Source organism: Aplidium turbinatum, chromosome 9 (genome assembly GCF_918807975.1).
Source record: "Aplidium turbinatum chromosome 9, kaAplTurb1.1, whole genome shotgun sequence".
Taxonomy (NCBI): domain Eukaryota; kingdom Metazoa; phylum Chordata; class Ascidiacea; order Aplousobranchia; family Polyclinidae; genus Aplidium; species Aplidium turbinatum.
Window position 1 is genome coordinate 18571018 of NC_137480.1, and position 12938 is coordinate 18583955.

At 40.2% G+C, this 12938-nt stretch overlaps 1 protein-coding gene across 1 annotated transcript; it reads left to right on the forward strand.

Moving 5' to 3' along the window:
- The first annotated feature begins 238 nt into the window (after positions 1-238).
- Positions 239-9222, forward strand: LOC145777735 (gamma-interferon-inducible lysosomal thiol reductase-like). Its single transcript, XM_082589177.1, has 7 exons — positions 239-459; positions 6224-6421; positions 6904-6981; positions 7914-8012; positions 8222-8362; positions 8762-8830; positions 9027-9222. The coding sequence occupies exons 1-7, from the start codon at positions 334-336 to the stop codon at positions 9057-9059; spliced, it is 744 nt and encodes a 247-aa protein (XP_082445303.1). The 5' UTR covers positions 239-333; the 3' UTR covers positions 9060-9222.
- The last annotated feature ends 3716 nt before the right edge of the window (positions 9223-12938 follow it).

Sequence of the window (12938 nt, forward strand, 5' to 3'; positions counted from 1 at the left end):
TTGTCTGACGCGATAAATCTATGCCCGACTTATTGCCGCAATACGGTTAGTAGATGTAAGTTTATACAAATACAATATTCTGTATGCGTAAAATAAGATGCACCTAAAAAATATGCAATTTTAGTTAAAAATTATGACGACATAAGCCTGCAAATGGAAATTACTTTTGGTTGTCATGGAAACACATTACAATCCTGTCTACAATTTTACATTAAACTTTCGAAAAAAGTGATAAAATTGAAAAAAGTGAGCAAATAAAATTGAAGTATAATTGAGTGCAGTGCACCACTTTTCTTCGGGATATCACATTTGCTAAGCTTGCTTTCTGGCAACATGAAACTAACAGTTGTTGTGATATTAGTGCTGTGTACATTCTGTGGCACTGACAGCAAGAGAAATCGTTGTCCAGTTGCTCCTCGATTTTGGTGTGATAGCAAAGAAATAGCAACCAATTGTGGAGTAAGTGTTTAATTTGTTTATGGACTGAATGTGTGTGTATTTGGTGTTCTAAGAATAGCCTTTAAAGTTTCTATAACCCAGCGCCGGCCTATCACTATCAGTGACTGATTCTCACAGTGAAATAAAAATTACTGTGATTAAATTTATTATCTTGCTTCAACTCAATTTTAATTTTTCTGAGTTTCGTTTGGCAAAATACTACAGCTTCCGCAAAGCAGAATCACGTTATGACCAATTTTACGATACAACCTTAAAGTGTTGAAAAGGTGCAGTAGTCAGCGCAGTTGTAAGAGTTATATCGTGTGCTTATTAAATTCCGAGATAAAGACAATCCCTGTTGCAAAAGTCCGCAAGGCAGTGAAGCTATTCAGTGCATCCGCGGTGCGCGATGAAGACAATTTACAACCTCAAAATATTGCTCTAAAGGAAAAAAAATCTCTTTCTCAATTACAAGACTCAGCGGAATAGGATCTTCAAGATATACTTTGCCTTTGGCTGAAAAAGTGTATCACGTTCACCTTTGATAAACAGGAAGAGTAGGGAACAAAGATCAGTAGGGATCTGCAAGACTGGAGAAACGTGTGCAAGAAAGGGAAGATTTGGAGCTGAAGCAAATATTCTAAGTTTCTCGTCTTCCAGGACTCCAAGACCAATTTAGACACAAACCCGGAAACAAAAATTGCTTCTTCAGCAATTCTCTTTAGGAAATACTCTATCCACGTGGCCAAATGGAGGAGGACCGAGAGAGTGTTGATGTTAAACTCATTAGAAAGTAAAAGGACAGGTTCTTTCTGAGGAGTTTGCTTCATTTTTGAAAAGTAAAAATCATTAGTGCGAAGCTATTCCTCCACGCAAAGAGTAGTGAAAAAGCAATGTGTGTTTTCAGCTGGAAACAAAAGAGCAGAAAATGTTAAAAGAATCAATCTTGCTTAGCTTACAATCAAGTCATGTTATTGCAGCCCGAAGGAGCTTATTCATCCACAGGACAACTTGTCACAAAACTCAGAAACAAACTGAAAGATAAAAATCTCAACGCTGTGATTTTCGAGCGTTTTGTTATAAAAATTGCTTGAAAACAACGTGTTTTAGCAATAAACATTTAATTCAAGTATTTTTTCTGTTGCCTTTGTATATTTTAAGTACCGTAATAATAAGTTTAATATCGGGGCAAATTGAAGTTTGTCCAAAACTAAAAAAAATGGATTTCTGTTTTGGAAATAGGCCATCCGACACCCGAGTTTTGAAATTTTGTCTAAAATTGGAAACACTTATTGACAGCCTCCAAGCTAATTGTAAAGTACTGAAAGCAACGCACATCCACGATAGATTCAATCCCAAATAAAAACACTTTATTATTATAGCGTATAAGCTAGTTTGCACTTTGATTAATTTTAGTGTACAAGTGTCATTTCATATGAATAGAAGCGAAGATATTTCCTCTGAAACAATAACAACAACACTTCATTTTACTTAAAAGTTAAAACGATACACTGTACATAGTATTTTGTATTATAATATGCAATATGTTTAAAATGTAATAATATGCCGTATGTTTATTGTTTATTCTTAAATGCTCGTGTTGTTGATTTTTCTTTTTTATATTAGTTGTAAGGTTCAGTCGTCCCCGCATGGTTTCATCAACTGGCACACCTCCAGTAGGATGGCTCGTTTTTGAACTTTTTTTTTAAATTCTCTCGGGGTAGTGGGGAAATAGTGCCAATGAGTGAGAAAACGCTCATGACAAAATTTGAGATTCGTAACAAATTGTCTTCAGCCTCCTCATGGGGCCCAAAAATCGAAAAATGGGATCAAAAACGCAATTTTTTTCAAAAATATGATGATGAACTGTTGTATTTTGATCAACGATGCACGAGTACAAAATAATTGACACGGCGAGAAGAACACAATAAACATAGCCAGGTCAGAGACTTTAAAGAACCGGCCTGCCACGCCCCGTGGAGGCGGGGAGCGGCGTGATTATGGGGTGGCGATGCACCCGGAAGGGAAGTCCACCAGCTTACGTCGCGGGGGCCAGGCTGGGGAGTTTAGGTACCTGTGGAAGGAAAGTGTGGATCGAGAATTTTGTGCGACTCGTCCGCAAAAGTTAGAATGGCGGAACGGGCCAGGGAGACGGGATTTGCTTTCTGCAAACGCAAAAAGGTCAGCTCACGACGGACCGGGCGACAGAAGTTTTATAAAGCCAGGCAGCGCCCACGTCTCCATCACGTGACCGTAACACAGGTACGTTTAACTCCTATACCCGGTCTGCCTGTAGGCAGAGCGGATAAACTTTGGGGTCTCCCACGAGGAAGAGAAGCTTAGCTACAAGGACGATTTGAATATTCGTGGGAGACGAAAATTATTGAGTAGATACAATGTTGTTTAGATGATGAACTGTTTTATTTTGGTCAACGACGCACGAGTACAAAATAATTGACACGGCGAGAAGAACACAATAAACATAGCCAGGTCAGAGACTTTAAAGAACCGGCCTGCCACGCCCCGTGGAGGCGGGGAGCGGCGTGATTATGGGGTGGCGATGCACCCGGAAGGGAAGTCCACCAGCTTAGGTCGCGGGGGCCAGGCTGGGGAGTCTAGGTATCTGTGGAAGGAAAGTGTGGATCGAGATTTTTGTGCGACTCGTCCGCAAAAGTTAGAATGGCGGAACGGGCCAGGGAGACGGGATTTGCTTTCTGCAAACGCAAAAAGGTCAGCTCACGACGGGCCGGGCGACAGAAGTTTTATAAAGCCAGGCAGCGCCCACGTCTCCATCACGTGACCGTAACACAGGTACGTTTGACTCCTATACCCGGTCTGCCCGTAGGCAGAGCGGATAAACTTTGGGGTCTCCCACGAGGAAGAGAAGCTTAGCTACAAGGACGATTTGAATACTCGTGGGAGACGAAAATTATTTAAAATCTGGAGCAAAGGCTCAATTAATTGGTGTAAAAAAAAAGATGGTAAGTGGGAATATATTGTATGCTTTACCTACCGAAAAAGTGTTGACGTTGAACCAACGAGCACGGATGTGCACTGGCCAGACGTTGAGGCAGGTTCGCCCAGATGGGTCGGGGGGACTAGCGATCGAAGCGTAGATATGACTAGGCTACGTTACCAGGAAAAATATATAATAGTGGGATGAAACTTTGGAGGTTGCATCGAGTTGATCGGGAAATCATGATTATCGATGAGTTAAAAGCAACGCGAGGTTGATCCGAGCGGGAAAGAGCAGCATATCGGGAGAAGGTAGTGTGTGATAATCTAAAATATTGAAATATGAAAATACAGATCCAGTGTTGTTAATGATATTACGTCATTGATGATGATATGAGTCCATTCACGATATGCAATATATACTTAATTCATATATTGCTATTTTATTTTATTGATGATGATTGTATTCTTCATTGAGCTGCAGCATGCTGATGAAACGACAATTGTTTACAGGTAAATTGATAATGAAACAATGGATTTAACATACTATGACGTCACACAATTACTGGCGGGTTTTGAGGTTTGCTGTCTTGCGCGCTCGGATGCTTACTGCAGAGCTTCTGCTGTTGGGGAATTGAGCTTCTGATCGCTGGAATCGTCTTTTCTATGACGTAGCCCCTCCACGAGTGAGCCCGGCGTTCCAAGCTTTCCAGACACGGAGGGAACCTTCGATTGAGAGGGAGGCCACTTTTCTAGCCACCTCTGCTACCCCACGAGCAGGAACACCCAAGGCCGCCAAAGCCCGAGAGCTCAACGGAGCATAGCTCCCGAGGGAGCCTACGACGAACGGAAGTGACAGGACGTCCCTGCAAGGGCGCTTCCTGTCTTCCAATATGTTTACACATAACTCGCCGTACTTGTCGTGTTTCCTGTCGGCGGCTTTTCGAAGGGAATCCGCGCCGTAATCGAACGGGCAAGTGACGTCACATACAACCGTGACACCGTCAGGGCGTTGCAGGACAATGTCAGGGCGCAGATCAGCACCGCCCGCTTCCACGTGTTGTGGAACCGTACTATCTATGGTAAGCAAGGGTTGCCATTCGGCAGGTACATGCTTCACGATCTCCCACAATACCGAATTGTGTCGTTCCGTGACAACAGGCATCACGGTAGGGCAGTGATTCAATATATGAGGGAGAGTCTCTTCCGCTTTCCCACACGCGCGACATATGGCAGGTTTATATGGGTGGCCATGGCTTGGTTTTGATTTCAAGGGAAGTAGGTTTAGGCGGGCTTTATAAGCAAATGCACGGTTCGCGTGATCCAGGAGCTCCGGTCGCCGAGTCCAAGAATTCGAAAATCCGGACAGACAGTGGGCACTGACCGTCTTGCCTTGGTCAGGTTTGGATTCCCACTGTCTCCTCCACCACAAGTCATTGTGTTGGTGGAGGGTCGGAACCACTTTTTTTCTTAGGGGAGGGGTGATTTTGGAGCTCCCCGCGGTCAACTCGAGACCGCCATCCGGGCGTGCGGACCAACGTACATTTAGACGACGGGTAGCCGCCGGGACGCGGCCCCACAAGCTTTCGCCTGTTGGGCACGGTCGAGAACGGGCACCTTCAGGTGGGGGGTCCTTATTCAAGTAACTGGCTAGCTGGCACGGGGTAGGATCTGGAGTGCCGAACCTCAGACTGGCACAACGCCTAAGCTGCCCGAAAGCGATGGCAGAGACACGGTCGTCAGGAGACGTCAGCATCTTGAAGGCCTGGGCTATCAAAAGCGTGTCGCTTTCGCGACACAGATTCAACACACCAAAGCCCCCCAATGCAGGCTTACAGTAAAAGAAAGCGCTGCACGCCCACCTGGGAAGACGCCACGCCACCTTCAAACACTGCAATACCAGTCGATCGAGCTTCAGAAGCTCATACTGTCTGAAGCACCGCACTCGCAGATTCAAATTAACCAAAGAAAAAAAATTGAAGTCATCTGATTGCTGAAAATTTTCATTTTGCTGAAAATTTTGCATTTTCGTTTGTGGTTACATAACTACAAACTTCGTCAGTGACGTAAATTCAAATAAAAGACGTCACTTTTTCCTACCAAATTAACCCAATTTCATTAAAAAATGATGCAACAGCTCAGGGCAGGTCTATAAAGAGAAATACAATGACGTTTTATAGTTGGCAAAATGTCTAACGCAATTATGTATTGTGTAATCACCCACAAAAATGCGAAATTTTCAGCAAAATGAAAATTTTCAGAAACTGTGAGGAAGCTGAAGGAATAGTTCAAATGACTCCAATTTTTTTTCTTAGGTTAATTAGATATATCTAAACAATATTGTATGTACCCAAACTAAAAATATTTTTGAAAAAAGTTTTGTTTTTGACCCATTTTTCGATTTTTGGGCCCCATAAGGAGGCTGAAGACAATTTATTACGAATCTCAAATTTTGTCATGAGCGTTTTCTCACTCATTGGCACCATTTCCCACTACCCCGAGAGAACTAAAAAAAAAAATTCAAAAACGAGCCACCCTAACCTCCAGTTGCTTTAGGTATGTGGAGCCAACTGGTTCTTCCAACTAATTCATCTACTTTAAACTGTAAGGTTTGGTGGCCGTGCTTAATTTACTTTTATCTACGTAACCTTTAAATCTGCCACGCATGCACGTTTTAAACTTTTGTGGTTTTGCCACCTTTTCCTTTTGTTGGTTTTGTTCCCGTTCACTATTTGTAACTTTATCATTGCTGTTGTTTTCCGACAAAGAAAAATAAATTGAATTGAATTGAATCTGATAAAAACAATGAAATTGTTATCTATTGCAACAGGTTTTAGGTCCTTGCTTTTCAAGATTGCACAGAGCCAGTTTCATTTCTATTCCTCAACGAGTTCATGTAACTGTTTTTTTTGAAACTCACTGCCCAGACTCGAAGTTTTTTTTTACTTCCAAATTATACCCAGTCTACAACAGGCTGAAGAGTTCGAACATCTTAAGAATTACACTTATAGCATACGGAAAAGCAAAAGTGAGTAATCCACACTGTTCTTCAGATAAATGTTTTCTGCTAGTGGCTCATAAAATATTCAATGAAGTTTCACAGCCTGGTTTTGTTTTGTTCCAATAAGTTGGCTAGTAGCCTATAATAATAATAATAGTGCTAAAATAATAATAATTAAAAATATTGTAGCCTACCCAACTTTGAAAAATTATTTTAAAAAATATGCTTTTTGTACTATGACAAACTTTTAAATTGGTTGCATCATGGAAGAGGGCCAAATATGTAATTTAAAGTCGGTGACTTCACTCACTATGAAATAAACGATTGGTTAATTAGTTATTTTTTCAAACAAATAAAAACTCTTTAAATCTTAGCATAGGTTAACATAAAATGTTGTATTCTACATAAATCCTTTTTTTACAATTAAAACAAAATTGGATGTAGGCCTATGATCTAGCTATTTTAGCATTTTAGCTGACCTAACCAACTTATAATGCGCTTTTGTGCAGAGGGTCATCAACAAGAACAAAGAATGGACGTCCACCTGTCATCACGGTTCAAAGGAGTGTGTGGGAAACACCATTGCAGTAATCATCCTTAGGCTATAGTGACAAGATATTTTTTACTGTATGTAGCTCGTCCATTTGTAAATCATCATCCCTGCAAAGTTGTCATCAGCTTTGTCAGCAACATTTTCCATCCACTAGCCTAAGTGTTCTTGAAAAGAAAGTAGTTGGAAAACAATGTTTACCGTTTATCTTTTCAAGATGAGAGTTGGACCACCGGGTTAGACTTAACGGTTATTATGCCCGACCCAGTAAAAAAAAATTTATGAATGCTTGGAATTGAACTTGACCCATTCAAAAAATTCACAAGCAGAAAATTAAAAGCTTTAAGTTTAATAATAAAAATTTTATTTCTTTAAATAGTTTGTAGATTGTAGCTTAATGTACAAGTTGTTTGGTATGCTCAGTTCATTAGACCCTTCACTTTTATGGTAAGGCTTATCATATTGGCGTTGCATCTCGTTGCCTAATAAATGCTATTAGTGGCGGCTGGTGAGTTGTGAAAGTGGTGGTGTTGAGGACGGGCGTAGCCCGACCACGTTTTTGCTGAAGGCGAGCAAAACAGCAGGGAGTCTGGAGGGCCTCTTCCAGCAAAATTTGAAAAATCACATTAAATTTGGTGCATTCTGAGCGTTAGTGTTTTACTAAAGCGAAAAAAAATTGGAAAAGTCTGCAAACCTAAACATTTTAAACAAAAATAATGAAAAATTGCGACGCGTTTTACATTTCTTTCACAGGCAGGATGAGTCAATAAAACTGGTGGAGCTGCAGTGCCACAGCACCATTACACGAGTCGTCACTGGATGCCATTTGCAACACAAAAGCAGGGTTAAAAATATTATGCATACAATATCGATAGCCTACTCTGCTTGAAATGTTTGCCGATTTGTTGTAGGCCTATAAGGTATAGGCTACAATGTCAGACAGAGTAAAATAGATTAACTTTTGTTTAGGCATGCTTAATTCATCATGCAAAGTCTGAAGAAAGCCGATATCTTCCTGCTATCTATTGTATGGAGTCTTCATCCGATCCGACTGCAGCTGCACAACAGGTCAAGCCATGTGACCTTCATTAGGCTATTCTGGCGCAGAATTGACTAGTTGCTAGGGTTTTCCTAAAAAAATTACCACACGAAAAAGAACGGTGTTACGAACGTTCAAGTCTTCCTTTTCCTATACAAATTCCTGGATACATTGTTGATGTAGGCCTACACTAACAAACTTCACATGCCAGTAGCAAATATTTTTCTGGCTGTTGCAGTGCACTGAAAACAGCAATATTGACTGGAAAATTATTAACGATTGCGCTCAAGGAATTGAAGGAAAGAAGCTGTTCCGGAAAGCAGCAGTTCTTACAGAAAAGCAACAACTCGATAGAGTTCCTTGGATCGTTGTGAATGAGGTTGGTAAGAAAATGAACGTTTTATTGCTATTTTGTGTTCCGTTCATTTACGCTCAACAAATTGTTAATAGACTTTGCAAACTCTTTATCACTAGTGACCTAGCTTGATTTCACTAAACGTTTGTTTATTGTACGTTTGTTAAACGTAGTCAATGGTATAGACCTATGTAGTGCCAAGAAGCTTGAGGAAGTCACCGCGTATTATTTGGATATACCAAGGCCCAATGCGTTTTAAAAAAAGGTGTCTTGATTTAGGGCCCGAGGATTTCATTGGTAGGCTACTGGGCCTGAATTATCCTCTCAACAGCTCTACATACAGATCTTTTAAGCAAACTGTTGATACGCTCAAACGTTTTATAACCTACACACAAAGTGGACTGACACTACAAATTTAATCAGGTACACACGAACGCTATTCAAAAAGCTGCATTCGACAACCTGTTGTGGCTCATATGTGAAACTTACCAGGTTAGTAAATTAAAGTTACATATCTGCGATCGAGGCTAGCCTGTTCAAAATAAAATACCTACCGTGTAGGCCTACAGACTATAAGTGGCTGGCTAATACATTTTTTGTCGCCATATTGAAGAGTAGGTTATAGTCCAAAGTGCTGGCTTTGAAATAACAAGTCTTTTGCGATTTTATATTTGCGTTTTCTTTACAGGGATTTCTACCCAGAGGTTGCAAGTTAAGATAAATGTGCAAGAGGTAAATGGCTATTGGAACGCTTCGGAAGGCTGCTTTTAACCTAGCTGCCGTGAAGAATTGTTTTTTATCTTTCTGCCTGTGGCCAAACTTATTCAAACTGCAGATTGTACCTTCAAGCCATAGCCTATCAATAAATTCGTTTTAATATTTTACTCTTTAAAATAGCATCTTAAATGCTTCAATTTGAGTGGAAACCTAGACAGCAAAATCAACCTGCAGACGTTGAATCAATGTAAAAATGAAGGCTTTTACTGTCTGGAAATGGTGAACATGAAATTCAGTCGAACGACTTTTTTCTGGCTTTCTTTGCTGCAAAGTCTGTAAGGATAGCAGCAAAATTGAGAAGTCGCAGTTTATCACACTCTATGCTGAGAAGGCTCAGATTAGCCAACCGCTCTTGTTTCATTGTAGACCGAAGTACGTTTTTGATTCTTTTCAGCTTAGAGAATGATCTTTCTCCAGAACAGTTAGTGACCATCATACAAAGAAACAATCTAAGAATTGTTTCTACATTAGGGAAAGCAGCTTCAACTTTGTCATTCTTTATTATCTGGTAGCCTACATGTTTTCATGACTAAAACTTGCTTTATTTCCATAAGCCTTTTTAAGATACAGGTAGAAATTCAAAAGTTCATCAACAAGACAGAGATCAACATCAGTAGGAAATTCTTTCGCTAAATTCATGACACTTTGTAAAATCTGTTCCTTTGATGCATGAAGATCAATTAAAAACGAGAAATTCTTAGCAATTCTTTTGTAAATTATTGTTATTTGTTATTCAAAATTTGTTATTCTATTTTATTTATTTCATTTTTAGGAAAAGTGGGGCCCTCTGTCTGCGGGGCCCCTGTGCTTTAGCACACCCTAGCACAATGGTTAATCCAGGCCTGAATGTAGCACATTGATTTACTTGCTGTAGGCTTTAGAGCAGCGGTTCTTAACCAAGGGTGCACGCACCGCTAAGAGGTGCGATATCTGCTCCCAGGGGGTGCATGCATGCTGAATAATTAAGGTTAGATATGAAATGTCATTCCAAGCCATGCTTGTTTTATCATCGATTGTAACCAACTTTCTGAATTGTAGGTGACTGATGCTTTTCTGGAGTTCTAGGAGGAGGTGTGAGAAAAACTTAGGTTTAGAGATTTTGCAGTAGTGCCAACATGGAAAAAGGATAGGAACTGGTATAGAGCATAGACTACCAGATTAACAATTGCCGGTCAAGTAACTCTTCTCAAGAATTCGCTATGGCCTTTTTTTAATCATATCTCTGCTCAGTTACTTCTGCTTCTGCCGACCAGTAAACTTCATCACAATATTCCCATGCTGAAATTGCTTTAAAGACCATATTTCGAATAGCAAATTTCAAGATTTAGCCTAACTTTCTTGTTGTTAAACGTCGCATTAGGAAGGTATTCCGAATTTAAGAACTTAAAAGAACGTGTAGCCAATTACGCTTTATGTATTTAGACCTAGCTGAATAAAAATCTTCGTTATTGGATATTGCGCTGATGAGTGTTGCCTCAATGGCGCCTCTTCAGTTTTAACTCATTATTGACAGGTTAAAGCGCCTCTCAGCTTTATGCTGAGAGACGATTGAACTTTGCAGAGAGACTTGAAAAAAGCGTGCTTGCATACTCATGGGAAACCAACAGGTGTGATGTAAGAAATGATTAATTTAATCTATCGTCTAACTCTTTACACACAATTTTGAGGTTTATCTGCCGGGTAAAGTTGTTTTTTTTCAGAGTCATAAATTTTGGATTGGACTTGGTTATCGAATGACATAAAACTAGAGTTTTTACTTACTCAGAGTAGGCTATGATGAGAAGGTTGTCTGTAGGCCAGGGGTTCCCAACCTGTGGTACGCGTACCACTTGTGGTACGCGGATAGCTTCCGTTTTTTTTCACAACTTTATATTTTATCTTGGTTTTGTTTTGTTCCCGAAGCCTATTCTTATTGTTACGTAACTATTCTTGTTGTTTCGCACCATTACGATCTTCAAAATACAGGTCATGTCAATTGTCAACAAGGAGCACAGTTGCTTTGAAAAGCCGAACAACGCTGGTGGCAGTGGGCGTTAATTATGTCAAATTATTGCTCTTGAATCTTGATAGATATCATCTACTTCTGTTTTATAGCTTAAGCTACAAATAGCGTTGAATAATGCTAGTTGTAGGCTAAAAATAGATCGGAATAAAATGTTCAATAGCCTAACAGTAACAAGGAGTGTTCTCCAATAAACTTCTGGCTCAGTATGGCCTCTTAATATTCAACGCCAGCTTCCCATGCTGTTCCACAGCTACTGATTTTCCCTTCCTCGTGGGAATGCGAGCAAGGATTTTTTGTCATGATGAACATCAAGTCAAAACATCGAAACCGACTAGGTGCGCCCGGAAATTACTTTCGATGCGCTGTTGGCAAACTTACACCGCGTATCGATCAATTGGTGGACAGTAAACAAAAATCTCATTAAATTTAGTTGTGGTGCTTTAGTGTTATTTTAGTAGGCCAATATTATTCTTCTGAATAAAATATGATTCGATCAAATTAGTTGTTCTGCAAGAAGTGGTACGCTTGGCAGTACAGAGCGTCCAAGTGGTACGAGATCGTAAAAAGGTTGGGAACCCCTACTGTAGGCCCATTTAAAAACATCGAGACTTTGAAGAGCAGTTTATCTATTTACTTTTGTTTAGCACAACTTTGGGCTATGTAGGCTATGGGTTAATTTTTTGTCTCAATTGAGGTAAAAATTTGATTTAGGCTGCATGTGCAACAATATTTGTTTTACGGGTAAGTTAGTCTGATCTGTCCAACAATGACATTATTAGCACCCAATAAAGTTACAATAAAGTAGCCTGCCGGTTCCAAAAGAAATATGGGAAACCGACACAGAAAGGGCTAAAATTCACTAATATTCACAGCAATGCTGAATTGGGAAGTTAGATATGTTTTGGTTTGCTATCTTTATCCTCGGACTGACAAAACCATGATAGATTATTCCTGGTAGTTTCGCATACCTGTAGAGGCGTTTGACGCAGGGCCGGTTACCCAGATTGACAGAGTGAAATTTCCGATTGTTAGGCTAAAGTGTTGTTGCCAGGGAAATTATTCCATCCGTTAGATGCCGCTGAATGGAGAGCAGTCCTTAAAATGCGTTGCTCAAGCGCACATACTGAGAGTCTTACCAACACCGCTTGATCTTGAAGTTTTTTAGTTCACAGAGTCACGCTGACCAGCTGAGCCATCGGGGCGAACTGAACTACAGGTGAAGACGTTCTCAACCTGAATCTGAAAATTTTCTCTGAATCCGACAGGTTTCCATTGCAGAGAATTCATTTCGGCTTTCAAACAACGTTTTGTCAGTTAGGCTTATGGAAACGTTTTCTAACTTATGGAAACGTTTTCTAATTTAGAGAAATGCAAAGGTAACCTACGTTGGAAAATATAAGGGAAAAGTGAGACAAAACCATAAAAGAACATCAATCTTTTGGAAATTTCGTAAAGAACACTTTTCGGTTTCAGTGTCTATTTGTGATTTGGCCCTGAAAGGCTTCTTCTTTCCAAAAATCATTCAAGTCGATCTCTGTTTTCAAGGTTCATAAATTAAAAAAAATGTGGTCCATTAATCTACTCCGAAAATTTTGAGTTATGATTGATGGACTATGGGCTACTAGCGAATGCGAATAATATGAAATAGCTTCTTCTCTCGTGTTGTTGCTATATGTCAGGGCATCCGTTGGTTAGCCATTGCCTGGTGTCGTCGTCGATAGAAACTAGGCCTTCCATACCATGAGGTGGTATGTAGTCCTATAGCCGGCAATCCTTGACCATGTGGGCTGTCGTCTGCATTTCACCACACTCACAAGC

Excerpts from the sequence above, each read along its gene's own strand:
- LOC145777735 (XM_082589177.1), top strand. The coding sequence starts at position 334 with ATGAAACTAACAGTTGTTGTGATATTAGTGCTGTGTACATTCTGTGGC. Across the intron at positions 6,982-7,913 it reads GTGTGGGAAACACCATTGCA|GCATGCTTAATTCATCATGC; the intron begins GTAATCATCCTT and ends ACTTTTGTTTAG. Across the intron at positions 8,013-8,221 it reads CGACTGCAGCTGCACAACAG|TGCACTGAAAACAGCAATAT; the intron begins GTCAAGCCATGT and ends TGGCTGTTGCAG.